Genomic DNA, 15458 nt, shown 5'->3' with positions numbered 1-15458 from the left:
TCTGTGTCTATATTTAATTTATAATAATGAGCAAAAAATGTAGCCATAATGGTCACTAAAAGAGTACTTTTGGTAAATTTATTTTTGATTGAAAAAATGTAGGGCTGCCATGCTGAAAATATACGTGTATCTAATTGTAAAAGAAACCCTTCTTCTAGATATATGTCCTTTTATAGAGCCAGCATTTTCATATTCTAAAGACATAAATGCTTTACATAATACCTGAATTAGTTGCCCCTCATTTTGCCCCCCCTCCCAAGCCCCCTTCTCCCAAGAAATGTTGTCCATCTAAATACCAGGTTCTACTTCTGGTTCCTGCCACCAGGGTCTGCCTGAAGCCTACCAGCATTTGGAGCCCTGTTCTTGCAGGCAGAAATGCGATGGGTATCCTATTCATCATCATGTTGAATCCTATGCATTGGATTTCTGTCTCCAACTGCTGCCAGGCAGTGGTATAGTAGAATATGCAGTGTCAGGTACTTACATGTCAAGAATTGATCAGGGGATGAGGGAGCTCATGTGCGGGATGCAACCAATTTCATTTATAAATTCTGGTATCCTTCTAGGAGCCCACACAAACATGGCAAAATATTTTCAAAGTTGATAACTTTCTTGTCCTGGCTTTTCAAATGAAACCTTTTAGAAAAGTGCAGTTGTAAAAAACACATATGCATGACCAGGCTTATTTAATAAGGGGGTGCAAAGAGCAATAAGATAATGTAAAGTGCACTAGCCTGTGTGAGTGAGATTACCGTCAAATGAATTGACAGCTATACACTAACATTTTATTTCTGCACTTTGCATATCCTTATTGCTACTTGCATCACCTTATTCAATAGCATTTTTCTTATTGGACTTTGCATTGCACCGCATTAAATAACCCTTCTACTGAACTTACATCTGACCATACCATTGATATTAGTGAGAGACATTAAACTACTTGATTAAATTGTAATTAAAAATGTTATGTGTTTGGTGCTAGATCATTACTATTGTGATTGGAGGGTCCAACACTAAATTAAAATATTCAAGGAATAGCGTAACATATCACTTTTCTCTGATGTTACATAACTACATTGAAACGTATGCATACTTTTTTCTGTTATTGTAGTGAACAGTAATATTTGCATGAGAGATTCAAGGTCCCAATGAAGTGGCTTTGTCCGCGAAACCCATCAACCTACACTATACAATCTGGGAGTATCTCCATTCTATAAATCCTTTGTCTCCCAAGGGGAGACAAGCGGTAGACCTGCTACCATTTTTTTAAAAGATATGCTTTTAATGAATAAATGTTTTTAAAATTGATAAAATAAAGACTTATTTTTGTATTTTACAAGATGTTTCAGGTGTATATGTGTTCATTAGAGTGTTTATTAGAGGGGTACTGAAGGCCCCGCTGTATGTTGTGCTGTTCCTTGAATATGTCAATTCAATTGTATTATCAAAGAATCAAATGGTGGGATTCACATACCTAGATGTTAAATAACGATTCCATATGTATGTTAGAGTTGTGAGAAGACAGGACAGTAGAATCTTCTTAGAATTATAGAATCTGAGTATAATAATACCAGACTGTCTAGTGTTGCCATTTGTTCACCAATATTTACCAGGGTGCAAAAGGAGGTAAAGGCTTATTATACCATAGCAACCAATAACACATTTTTCCTCTTTTGATTAAACTGGAGCGGTGAAGATGAAATCTGATTGGTACAAAGTGCTACATTGTGCACATCAGTACTGCTCCTGGCACTGCAGTGAAAGTGAGAGACATTTATGATATAAGTGCAAGGCATTGTGAGCACATGCTAAATTATTTGATAAGGCAAAAATCAAAACGGCAAAGTGCAGTAGCCCGAACAGCACATAGTCTGCATATTCTTGCTTTTACTATAGTAACTAGACATCTTATTGCCTGTTATAGTTTACTTTGTCTTGAAAATTAGCATTGCTGTTTACATTGAATTATTTAATAAACCTTTACCTATTTTTGACGTACAGTGGGGACGGAAAGTATTCAGACCCCCTTAAATTTTTCACTCTTTGTTATATTGCAGCCATTTACTAAACTAGTTTGAGTTCATTTTTTTCCTTATTAATGTACACACAGCACCCTATGTTGACAGAAAAACACAGAATTGTTGACATTTTTGCAGATTTATTAAAAAAGAAAAACTGAAATATCACATGGTCCTAAGTATTCAGACCCGTTGCTCAGTATTTAGTAGAAGCACCCTTTTGATCTAATACAGCAATGAGTCTTTTTGGGAAAGATGCAACAAGTTTTTCACACCTGGATTTGGGGATCCTCTGCCATTCCTCCTTGCAGATTCTCTCCACTTCTGTCAGGTTGGATGGTAAACGTTGGTGGACAGCCATTTTTAGGTCTCTCCAGAGATGCTCAATTGGGTTTAAGTCAGGGCTCTGGCTGAACCATTTAAGAACAGTCACAGAGTTGTTGTGAAGCCACTCCTTCGTTATTTTAGCTGTGTGCTTAGGGTCATTGTCTTGTTGGAAGGTAAACCTTCGGCCCAGTCTGAGGTCCTGAGCACTCTGGAGAAGGTTTTCGTCCAGGATATCCCTGTACTTGGCCGCATTCATCTTTCCTTCGATTGCAACCAGTCGTCCTGTCCCTGCCAGATCTGTGCCTTGCCACAATTCTGTCTCTGAGCTCTTCAGGCAGGTCCTTTGACCTCATGATTCTCATTTGCTCTGACATTCACTGTGAGCTGTAAGGTCTTGTATAGACAGGTGTGAGGCTTTCCTAATCAAGTCCAATCAGTATAATCAAACACAGCTGGACTCAAATGAAGGTGTAGAACCATCTGAAAGATGATCAGAAGAATTGGACAGCACCTGAGTTAAATATATGAGTGTCACAGCAAAGGGTCTAAATACTTAGGACCATGTGATATTTCAGTTTTTCTTTTTTTTAAAAATCTGCAAAAATGTCAACAATTCTGTGTTTTTCTGTCAATATGGGGTGCTATGTGTACATTAATGAGGAAAAAAATGAACTTAAATGATTTTAGCAAATGGCTACAATATAACAAAGAGTGAAAAATTTAAGGGGGTCTGAATACTTTCCGTCCCCACTGTATATAGTAAAGAAGTGTAGTTTTTAAAACTTTTATGTCTCTGGTATTTTTATTGTTACACTAAAGCATCTTCATACTTGTAGTGGATTCTTACTGGTACCAGAAACTGTATGCATGCATTCATATATTTCAGAGTACTTGCATGATCAACTGATATGTTACATATAAAATCTCCAAACAAATACCGCTGTCACTTTAAATTGATACTAGTCTATTTTAACAGCCTGAGGCTGTGCCTTGCAGTGCTACAGTTTTTTCGAATATTAAAAATGACTTTTGCTTCTCAGTTAACCTCTTTTAAATGAGTTTAACCCAAGTAATTATGCAGCGTAGAACATCATTAGCAGATAACTTTCAAGTTTGCACTGACATCATTTTACTAACTTTTAATTCATTTTTGTAGCCTGTTCTCAGCTTCCTTTGGTTAACTTTTCAGGCACAATTTTCCCTCAATATGCAGTGTGTAAGAATATACACTCAGGGCCATTTACTCATATTGCACAGGGAATAGTAACTTATTTGTTGTGTATTCCAATCAATAGAACTACAGCACTGTTCTTTTATTGGCGAGTTTAATTATTTGGTGTTTATTGAACACTATAAAAATAAGCTCTCCCTTTAAAGGTAAATAGTATATTTTCTGTGAGACCATGTTTTCTGTTATTCCTGGAACAGTTTCCTGACTTAATTATCGGTTTGACATTTTTACTTGCTGTTTCATATTTTGAATATTCTTTTTACATACAGATGAGAAAATGCTTCATTTAGTGTTCATCTTTAAATAAGAGAATGAGATGAGCATATCTGCTTAAGAATAGCCTAAAGTCTAAAAGTAAACATTCCCAACATTGTTTCTAATTATTGCACTATGATTGTCTTCAAATATGTAATAGTTATGATGACATTCCTCTAAAGAGAAGTATAACTCCATTTCTTGTCCAGAAGTTGCATAGGCTTTCCACTTGCATCCTAGAGGGTTGATGTCATCAGGTCTTCTCTGCCTTATTAGTCCAACCAATTGAGCTAGCCAAGACAGAAATAGGAATCTTGGGAAGTGTAAATTTACTTGTTCCGTGTCAGTGACTTACAAGTAGTAATAAAAAAAAGTATGTGAGCCCTGAGCCCGCACCATCAAAACCAAAGCCGGTAATAGCAATGCCATTTTTACATCCTGATAACTACGGATGAGTGGAGTGATTTTAGTGAAATTTAATTAGCTCTTGGTCAAATTAGGCAAAATGTGTGATTTTTTTTTTTTTTATATTATTCCAAGGGGGGAAAGGGGTTAGGGGTATAGTAAAGGTATTTAATTTTATTTAGTGTTCATATTTGTGTTTTTTCCTTTTTTGTGTATTTGATCGGGTATTGAAATTTTTTATTTTATTTCACTGTTTGTGTGAAAGTTTAAAATGATAGGGCTAATGAATAGACATTTTTTGGTGAAAGAATGAATCGAGGATAGTTATAGGAAGCTTCCATAATCCTAAGTAACCATTAAAAAGCAAGAAAAAAAAGAAAAGCAAAAACAAATTGTTTTCCATTACATTTAAGGTGCACTTGTTATATGAATCAGTATCGCATATGTCTGCATATTTATTATATATACTGTAAAAAATACTTACCAATGGTGTGAGAGTTATAGTTGGTCTGACAATGAGGCTAGTTTCACACTTGTCTGCACAGTAAAACTCAGTGTTTTATTGTGCATGTTAGTGTCACTGTCTACTCTGGTAGGAAGCCTACTTGTTTTTTTATTTTTATTTTTATTTGAAGTGTCACATAATGACATTTCATTTATGTCACTGCAGAGCAGTGTGGTGAGTTGACTTGCTGTGTGGTGACATGTGGTGCCCAAAAAGAGGCAAAGAGGACCCAATGCTTCATGTGCCCAAAGAATTGGAAAAGGTAAGTTTAGAGGAAAGAAAAAGCAACAATAACAGCAGGGGGCCTACAAGAGAAGGAGGAAGTCGTAAAAACTTGTGGCAGCAAGGGTCTTATATTTTGCATGTAATTGAGAAGGTCTAATCCATAAAATGTTTCTGTCACATATGAGGTGAGATCAATATTGTGAAACAGAGCTGGGACACTGCAGAAATTCCAATTTCTTGTTGCAATGTAATGCCCCGTACAAACGGTCGGATTTTCCAGCAGAAAATGTTCGATGGGAGCTTGTTGTCTGAAATTCCGACCGTGTGTAGGCTCCATCGGACGTTTTCCATCGGAATTTCCGACACACAAAATTTGAGAGCTGGTTCTCAAATTTCCCGACAACAAAATGCGTTGTCGTAAATTCCGATTGTGTGTAGACAATTTCGACGCACAAAATTCCACGCATCCTCGGAACCAAGCAGAAGAGCTGCACTGGCTATTGAACTTCATTTTTCTTGGCTCGTCGTACATGCTGTTACGTCACTGCGTTCTTGACGTTCAGAATTTCCAACAAGATTTGTGTGACCGTGTGTATGCAAGACAAGTTTGAGCCAACATCTGTCGGAAAAAATCCATGGATTTTGTTGTCGGAATGTCCGATTGTGTGTACGTGGCATTAGAGTAATCAGCGATTAAATCTTCAACACCTTAGCTGCATATAGGTTCCATTGAGTTGTACCACTCGAAACTGCTTTGTGCCTGCTACCAAAGGCTTGGTTACATCTAAGTGGATACACACAGACTCAGGCTGCTTAAAAAGAACATATGTAACAGCTATACCCAAATTACAGACAGATTTACATTACTTAAAGCACAGGAGATATTTCATGAGATTTATTTCACTGTAAAGAAAACAGGCAGCACAACTTTGCAAATAAACAACAGCTTTAGTTTTAGCTGCAAAATCAAAATGATTTGTCTTCAGGTTTAAGTAAGTAATGTTATGCTTTGAATAAACGTCTCTTGGGAATGAGTGTCAATAAATTATTTGACATAAGACAAATAATTACACATCTTTTTTATTATTATGATGATTTAATGTAGCGCTGGTCTCTTTTAGATTATTACTGCTGATTTCATTTGGCAGCAGCATTTTACATTAATAGTAGATGTGCATCACATATAGTAATAAATTACAGTCACTATGAGATAGTGGATCACTTGATGCTTTTAAGAGGCTCCATTATGAAGCTAGTTGCAACGCTTGAAAATACCTAAGTGGAGTAAACCGATCTAAATATACTTAGTTATTTTATTTTTATCTTTTGCTCTTTCAGCTTTGTTTAACCTCATACCAGTTGGCCTACGAGTGGTGGCTATTCAAGGCGTTCAAACAAAATTATACCTGGCAATGAACAGTGATGGGTACTTGTACACATCAGTAAGTACTTTTTATATTTGAACTAATGTATATAATACTCTGCATATCTGAAGGGGCTGGTATGATCATCTGCCATTCTCTGGAAGGGTTTTACATCTGATGAATATTTGTGGGTGACTGTAAGTTTCATTGAGATTTCAAGCCTCAGTCATCCTGGTATGCGTGTTTGACCACTATCTGCAGTTGTGTTGCCATACGACAGGTGGAAGTGTGGCTAGGACATAAGTACAAGGTTAAAGCAGTCAAACTCATAACTACGGTCTATTGTACTAGACAGGTTAGAGCTGCTTCTTAGATCCAGTCTAGTATTTTATATTTGGTTCATTATGTATAATATTTGGTTATTTACAATCCACATACATTAAGTTGTTTTCCTTCTATTGGTTTCTAAAGATTTCCATTCTAGTAGTCTGAGGTCACAACATTCCTGCTTTGGAAATTATATTGTGCTGTCCAAATTTTTTCTTCTTTGGCAGAGATAAGCAATTCATTATAAATGTGTTTCAGTGAGGGACAATTTCTTCTGATTCAAGAATGATTGCTGTGCATCATAGTATTTCTAGTGTAATGCTTTGTGTTCTTTTATGGCACTTATTAGTGCTGTAGCAGAATGGCAGAGATGATAATGGTATCTGGGCCATAGCACTGAGGATGGGGCAGTTTTGAACTTATTTTAGGATTGCTTGTCTTATTCCTTCCTTGCATCACTGTATGAGCTAGAAAGGGCTATCTTGCTCCCAGGTTTCAGATATAAGATGAGATGTGATTGTGGCCTGCGCAATGCAATCACTGCAATTCTAAATACCAGTGGGAAGTGTTGCTGTGGCAGCTGTGTTTATGTAGCTGTAGTATGTTATGCAGGGCTGGCAGTGACTGTCAGGGTCCAGTGATTAGCAAGGGAGCTGCATTAACCAGCTTGTGTACTTCTTATTCCAAATCAGAGAATTTTGTAATACTGTTCAACAGTACAAAGTAATCAAAATGCTTCTGCTCTTGGAGCCAAGGCTGTGTGTGTCAACTCAAACATACAGGCCACAGCCCTTAGATCTGTAAGCCACACCCCTGCTCCCAACTTCTCTGCAGAGGCCAGAAGCTGCTGATAGACAGCTTCTGGCCTATGCACTGTCCTTCAATTACCTCAGTCTCAGTAAGCATGATCCCCCACAGGAAGTTCAGCAAAGCTGTGCTGATGTACCCAAAGCCGGCAGGAGTCTTTTTTGAAAAAAAGTAAGTGTTTATACACATACAGTATATTAACCTAATACAGTACTAGGGAATGTTTGGGTAATATCTGTTTATAAAACATTGAGAGCTCCATTTTTTTTTTATTCTTTTGAACAGAGCTGTAGTTTAGTTGATGCTACCTTTTGCATTGTGTCCAGTGTCCACATGCTTTTTATTAGGAAACGTATCTTATTTGACAGTCCTTACACTCATTTTGCTGTAAAACAAATAAATATTGATAGATAACAATCATTTGGTTTGCAAAGAACAAAACGATGGTTTAAAATAATAGTAGTTAAAAATACACATACAGAATATTCTCACACAGTGTGGACTGATGGGCTGCTTACAGACCTTTAGGCTGTGTTCACACTTAGTGCGGACACGTCCCTGTTCTCTGTTTCAGGGACAAATCATGCCGAATTTTGAATTCAGACCTGAAACAGCCAAAGAAGCACAGGCCCCTTGTGCAATTCACTCCGTGGCTGCCACGGAGATGTGTGAACTGCATTGAGAGCGGGGCACACTCTCCTGTAATGTGAATTGGATGCGGGGAAACTGGCATCCAACTCGCATTAGTGTGAACTCGGCCTTAAGGCTTTTCTTTTCTTTGAATGTTCAATTCTTTAAAGTGACTCTCAGCCACGTACAAGTTAACTAACTGAAAATATTGCAGCATAGTGTATGCCAATAGGTGTTGGAACTTTTCTGTAGCATTATTGTTTTCCAAACCCCATTGGGGGGCCTTTAGTTAAATCCCCACATTTAGGATATAGGGGGAGAGCAGTACACCTTCCCTCCCACATGCTTACAGTGAACCTGGCTTATATTGGTGGTAGTTTGTGCTGGTGGGGGAGCAAGCAGAAGGTAAGAATTATCAAGCTTCACCCTAGTGAAGTAAACCTGTTTCTTTGCCTAATGTAGGCAAAGTAGAGTAAAATACAGGTGAATTCATGGTGCACAGTATCCAGTAAAGAATTACTTTAAGTCTCTGGCCAACTTTAGATAATTGGCATTTAGGGTAATGATGGTTTAATGGTGAGGTTTCCTTCCTATTTTCTGGTGTCCGGGATGTCTGTTCTGTGTGTAAACAGGTACTCAGGTGTTGTAAATTACTATTTAAAAACATATTTTGCAACCATATCATAAATGTATACCAAGTACTACTCTACCCCCCCCCCCCCTCCCCAAGTAGTTCTGTTGATGTAGAGACTAATGTTGCATCACTAATGTAATTATAATAAAAGGCTATCAGTCACAGTGGAATTCAGCCATTACTCGACTAGATCACTAGGTTACTCTATAGATGTATGTTTTTCTTTACCCTGTTAACTGATCAGCAAAGAATACAAGAAATATAAATGAAGCCTAGTACTAACTATGTCAGCCAGACAGATTTTATTTTCTAGGGGTGCCACCCTCAAAAGTGCCATAACATAAAATTATGATGGTTGAGACTTTGAAGGCACCAAAAATGATTCACAAATACAATACGAAGTTTATTGTACAAAGATTAGAACGAGCCACATGGTTTCATTATAGAGACCACATATAAAACCACACATAATTCACATAATTGTCATATAGATACTCATCAATCCACTAAAAGGAGACTCATATGGTCATTAATACATGAATAGAACCCCTGTGCGTTTCAACTTTAGTCGTCTTTCTCAGGGAGTTGATAGAATGGGTATTTAATATTGGTGGCAACCATAAAGCCACTCAGGGATGCCTCCACTCCACATTGGACACCTGAATGGGCAAAAGAGGGCACAAGGGACATACAGCCACCACACATAATTGTGCAAAGACAGCGACAAGGCTTTCAGAGCGAGAAACAATATCTATGGGGGCATAACGCAACTTCTAATGTGAGGGGCGGTATATAGCTATATATGTGGGATAAAGATATAAATAATGGATTCCCGTCAAGAATCAAAGTATAATAATGCTGAAATGTACATCAAAAAAGTGTCCATGGAAACACAAGAGGTAAAAGGATGATCAAAAAAGGGGCAAAGTGAGTACTAATCGTACAACACTGGGAACATCAAATCATCCAACAGTGTAGGAGCCTAAGGAAGTGTGTGGCTTGCAGTTAGCTTTCCAGTATTCCCACTGTTTATGTCTTGATATCCAACAAGATTTATTGCTAGTACCATTATACAGTCATGCTACCTTCATTTATTTGTATCTGGATGCAGCGGGAGGAATCAGATCCCAGTATGCACCTGCGGCTGGTGGATGATCTGTAAGACTGTCTGGAGCACTAAATTCTCTATCTATGATAACCCTCCAGAATACTCCTGGAAAACCCGACCTTCCAGGTATGGAGAGAGTAGCCAGTGCAATGCTCAGTGCCTAAGCTCAAGCCCAAACCTTGAGGATGGTGATGGAGGAGTTGTAGATCTATACAGATACTGACATTTAGAAAGCTGGTACCTACATATAAGCCTAAACATAAACTGTGGCACTCTATTTTGCGCTTCCAAACAATGCCATCTTTTCTTTCTATTTCTTGTATGCAGAAGGAGTACATTAGTCCTATTGCACATTCATGTGTATGGTAGCCATTTAAGGACATCTCTTCTACAGTACATAACTTTTTCTTCTTCCTCGACTCTCTCCCAGCAAACCAATCTTTGTCCTCCTGTGATCTTTTATTAGCCCACTGCCCTCTCCATAAAATCTCTCTCTTCCCTACTCCTGCATCCTAGCAATTTCTAATTCATCTTGTGTACCTCTATAATCAGTTTCTTGCTCTCTGTATTCTCCTTCCAACCTCTACCCTGCTCCTTCTCGACTTGAAAGTCAACATAGGTGACCTATAACTAAGGCTTTGGAAAAGAGAGAAGAGGATGGAGCGTGTCAGGCAAAATATGGTTATAAGGTGCAGCCAGAAAGAAACTGGCTGTGGGCATGCAATTTGAGATAGGAAGAGGCCTAGCGTAAGGAAAGTTGAGGAAGAGAGAGGTACAATTTTGGAAGAGAACAGGACTGATAAGGTAAGGAAGCAAGTAAGGGTAACCGTTAGGGAAAATTAATGATTACTATTATGGCATGAACAACGTAACTATGATACATATTTATGCTGTCATTCTGCAGGTCCTCGCCATTTACCACTTCTAATAAAATATTAGCTCAGTTCAAGTACTCATCTTGCTTACAGGTCTCTGACTGCTCTTACAAGTACATATTCTTCTTAAACATGATTATACATGTTCTTTTGCTAGGTCATTTGAAGAGCTGTTTTTATTTTTAGCATTGCATGATTTGTTAAAATGTAGAAATTACCAGTCCTTCTACCTTGTTCATTAGAAACAGCAATTGACGGTAATCTTACTCTTGCAATCTGATCAGCAGTTAAATGGAAGCTGGTGCAATCAATAGCTGTGTTATGACTTTCCCTCATACTGTGACAGCTTATTATAGGCTTCTCTGCTCCTGTTTCACTTTGGCTACCCATGACTCATACACGCATTTTTTTCAGTGTGTTTTTTCCTCTGTTTTCGCTTTTTAATCCTAAAGTGTATTTCCAATAAACTAAAAAAAATGCAATGTATAGACCCATAGGCATATGCAAAATTTCCATTTAGACTATAGGTATATTCCAAACAATTGCTAAACAGTATTCTGAAATTGTGCTCTGAGTAAATATTTGTAATTTTTCTTTTAATTAAATGCTTATCCCCTGCAAACCAGCAGAAATATAAAATTGGGCTTAGAAGTTTCTGCCCCAGCTGCCCAAATGAAAGTGAAGGGATAGGCAGTAGTGATAGACAATACATAATATTTGAAGGTCCTCCTGGTAGTGCCACTGGGAGTGGCTGGGAAGAGTTTAGGCATCTTCAGAGTTTATAGACAGAAATAGCATGTGCTACATAGGTCAGGTAATGCCTTCTTCGATATAATACAAGTATATTGCTAAATGAAAGAGTCTGTTTAAAAATTTGAGACTTAGTGGTCATTTATACTTGGGTAACCAAAGTTCACAGAGAGCTCTTCACTTAATAGCATACAGTAGAGTCTACATATTACATAGCACTTATTGGGTATATACTGTAGCTTTGTCTTGTCAGTCCCGGCCTCCCCAGAAGAGCTCACAATCTAATGTTCTTTCTTCAGTGATTAAACACTATGACCGGTTTGGGAGGAATCTAATTAACCTACCAGTATGTGTTTGGATTTTGGGAGAAAATACAGGGAGAATATACAGTACATACTCAATGTGCATTTTATAAAGGGCAGAATTCAAACCCAGGGTACAGAACTACAGGAAAGCAAAGCACTATCTGGTTAAACACTATGCTGGCCTATCAGTGAGTCTATTGATACAGTTTTCACCAGTACATTTTTATATACTACTTGCTGTAATTTACCTTGGTTTCTAGAAAGCACACCTTCCATAAAGATAATTAACACTACCTGGAAAACACCAGGAAAAACTCAGTATGCATACTTTTCACATTTTAAGCAATTATTGTGAATTTTACCCAAAAGTATTGGGTAAAGTATTTTGTTATTTGTTTTATATTTTTTACTTGTATAATGTTTTCATAACTGCATAAAGATTTACCTTATATTAGGCGATATAAACAGCATGCAGCCAAACAGCTACTAATAACTAATTAACACACAATGGTTTCATTTAGATTAGACTCAAAGACCTGCAATGGGAGAATAGAACAGTAAGAAAAATAAGGGCTCATTTGCGCTTGCATTTGGGGAGAGGTAAAAACATGGGGCCTTGTGGCAACTGCTCTGCTAACGCATGCAATGCACATGGTTGCAGTGTGGTAGTTTGGCATTTACAAAGTTAAAACAGCCATCAAATAAAGCTTAACTCCACCTTATAAAAAAATGATAAATGTGTTGGCCAATACCTGTATGCAATGTAGCTTTTGCTGCAATACTTATATTTTCTGCTAAGCTGCCATAGACAAGAACTGTCCATTCTCCAGTGCTGGTTGTTTTCAGGTGGAATTCTTCCCTTTTGATGAGCCCAGGCTATCATAAACACACCCTCTGAGGGTGCTGCAGAGAATAGCGCTCATGTCACAATGTAGCGTTTTGAAACACTCACTGCTGGAGGAAGTAGAGGTCACTTGAGAAGACTATGGGCTAATGTATTAGGGTATCACATCCAAGATGTAGACAAAATTATACCCAGCACTAAATATATAACAGACTTTTTTAGGTACCCCAATGAATGCAATTAACACGTACATAAAAAACAACATTTTATTAATATTATTAAAAAGTACAGATATCCCCAACATGGAAAAATAGAATAAAAGGGGGGGGGGGGTGGTAACAATGAAATACAGTCACTGTAGCACCTTACTCATAAGTTTTACCTATCCAGCACCCATTAGCTTTAGTGAACCAATAGCATTGCAGGTTGGGAGATGCTTATTTGACAAAAACTTCCACTGGGGTGACTGCAGGGGCACAAAAGAGTAAAAGGACCCTTGGAGGACACGACCAGTATAGAGGCGGCAGTATTCTAAATACTAAATGGAAACATTAGGACTTCAAAATGGAAATATTGAACTCCATAAGATATGTATCCTGTTTAGGGTACTCAATAGGAAAAAAGAAGGAACTTTACCTTCTGAAATAATCTTGGAATACCCAGACGACTTCCCCAACTTCTTTCACATCCATATAGCGTGCTACACAGACTACAACAAACGAGAGCAGAACAAGTTGTGAGGAAATGAAGAGGGTCCCACTCAATATCAGCCAGAAGATTTTAAAAAATTAGGCATGTATTAAGAACATTTTTAAAAATATTGAGATGAGAAGTGCTGGTCGGAAAAAAGGTGGAGTTGGACTTTAACAGGAAGCAGGTGCATCAATGAATACAATTTATACACATGATATTTTAGTTTAGGAAAGATAGTGGAAATCTCGTAGTGGTTTTTCATATTCTTTTGGAGACTACTGTTGACAATTCTGTAGTTGAGTTTAAAAGTGTATTGTTCTCCCTGTTGGGTTTTCAGTGTACAGGTGATACTCGAAAAATTATAATATCGTGCAAAAGTTCATTTATTTCACTAATGCAACTTAAAAGGTGAAACTAATATTTGAGATAGACTCATTACATGCAAAGCAAGATAGTTTAAGCCATGATTTGTCATAACTGTGATGATTATGGCTTACAGCTCATGAAAACCCCAAATCCACAATCTCAGAAAATTAGAATATTATTGTGAAAAGGTGCAATATTTTAGGCTCAAAGTGTCCAACTCTAATCAGCTAATTAAGCCATAACACCTGCAAAGGGTTCCTGAGCCTTTAAATGGTCTCTCAGTCTGGTTCAGTAGGAATTCTAATCATGGGAAAGACTGCTGACCGGACAGTTGTGCAGAAAACCATCATTGACACCCTCCATAAGGAGGGAAAGCCTCAAAAGGTAATTGCAAAAGAAGTTGGATGTTCCCAAAGTGCTGTATCAAAGCACATTAATAAAAAGTTGTAAGAAAAAGGTGCGCCAGCAGCAGGGATGACCACAGCCTGGGGAAGATTGTCAGGAAAAGGCCATTCAAAAGTGTTGGGGACTTTCACAAGGAGTTTACTGAGGCTGGAGTTAGTGCATCAAGAGCCACCACACATAGATGGATCCTGGACATGGGCTTCAAATGTCGTATTCCTCTTGTCAAGCCACTCCTGAACAACAAACAAACGTCAGAAGCGTCTTACCTGGGCTAAAGAAAGACAGACCTGGTCTGTTGCTCAGTGGTCCAAAGTCATCTTTTCTGGTGAGAGCAAATTTTGCATCTCAATTGGAAACCAAGGACCCAGAGTATGGAGAAAGAATGGAGAGGCACACACTGCAAGATGCTTGAAGTCCATTGTGAAGTTTCCACAGTCTATGTTGATTTGGGGAGCCATGTCATCTGCTGGTGTTGGTCCACCGTGCTTCATTAAGTCCGAGATCAACGCAGCCTTCTACCAGGAGATTTTGGAGTACTTCATGCTTCCTTCCGCAGACGATCTCTATGGGGATGCTGACTTCATATTCCAGCAGGACTTGGTACCTACCCATACTGCCAAAAGCACCAAAACCTGGTTCAATGACCGTGGGATTACTGTGCTTGATTGGCCAGCAAACTCGCCTGACCTCAACCCCAGAGAATCTATGGGGCATTGCCAAGAGAAAGATGAGAGGCATGAGACCGAACAATGCAGAAGAGCTGAAGGCCACTTTTGAAGCACCCTGGTCTTCCATACCACCTCAGCAGTGCCACAGGCTGATAGCTTCCATGTCACGCAGCATTGAGGCAGTAATTGCTGCAAAAGGGGCCCAAACCAAGTACTGAGTACATATGCAACCTTATACTTTTCAGAGGTCCGATTTGTTCTATGTACAATCCTTGTTTTATTGATTGCATGTAATATTCTAATTTTCTGAGATTGTGGATTTGGGGTTTTCATGAGCTGTAAGCCATAATCATCACAATTATGACAAATCATGGCTTGAACTATCTTGCTTTGCATGTAATGAGTCTATCTCATATAACAGTTTCACCTTTTAACCTCCCTGGCGGTATGATTATTTCGGATTTTAGGTGCTGAAAGCGGTACCATTATTTTGCATGGAAATTTGGCGTTTTATATTGTAGGTCTGTAAATCTTAACAATAACACACTTAAATCTGTCCAAACCAGAGTCTAGTAGATATCCCGGGTATGATAAAGTTTGAAACACAAAAACATCAATTATAATATAATAAATAAAAATAAATAATTAAAAAAAAAAAAAATAGTAAAGTAAAATAAATTTCCCCACAATTCACTATCGCTCAATTCTGCAAGTGT

The 15458-nt window shown here is 38.0% G+C and overlaps 1 protein-coding gene across 7 annotated transcripts in view; it reads left to right on the top strand.

Annotated features, from left to right (window-relative positions):
* FGF13 (fibroblast growth factor 13) overlaps positions 1 to 15458 on the top strand; it is a 577206-nt gene that overhangs the window by 441503 nt on the left and 120245 nt on the right. For all 7 annotated transcript variants that reach the window (XM_073599240.1, XM_073599239.1, XM_073599244.1 and 4 more), the window contains one exon: positions 6305 to 6408. In XM_073599240.1, the coding sequence (XP_073455341.1) occupies positions 6305 to 6408 (104 nt within the window). The remainder of the gene's footprint in view (positions 1 to 6304; positions 6409 to 15458) is intronic.

This window comes from Aquarana catesbeiana, linkage group LG09, assembly GCF_042186555.1.
Source record: "Aquarana catesbeiana isolate 2022-GZ linkage group LG09, ASM4218655v1, whole genome shotgun sequence".
NCBI classification, from domain to species: Eukaryota; Metazoa; Chordata; class Amphibia; order Anura; family Ranidae; genus Aquarana; species Aquarana catesbeiana.
This window is presented reverse-complemented; position numbering and strand designations above follow the sequence as displayed.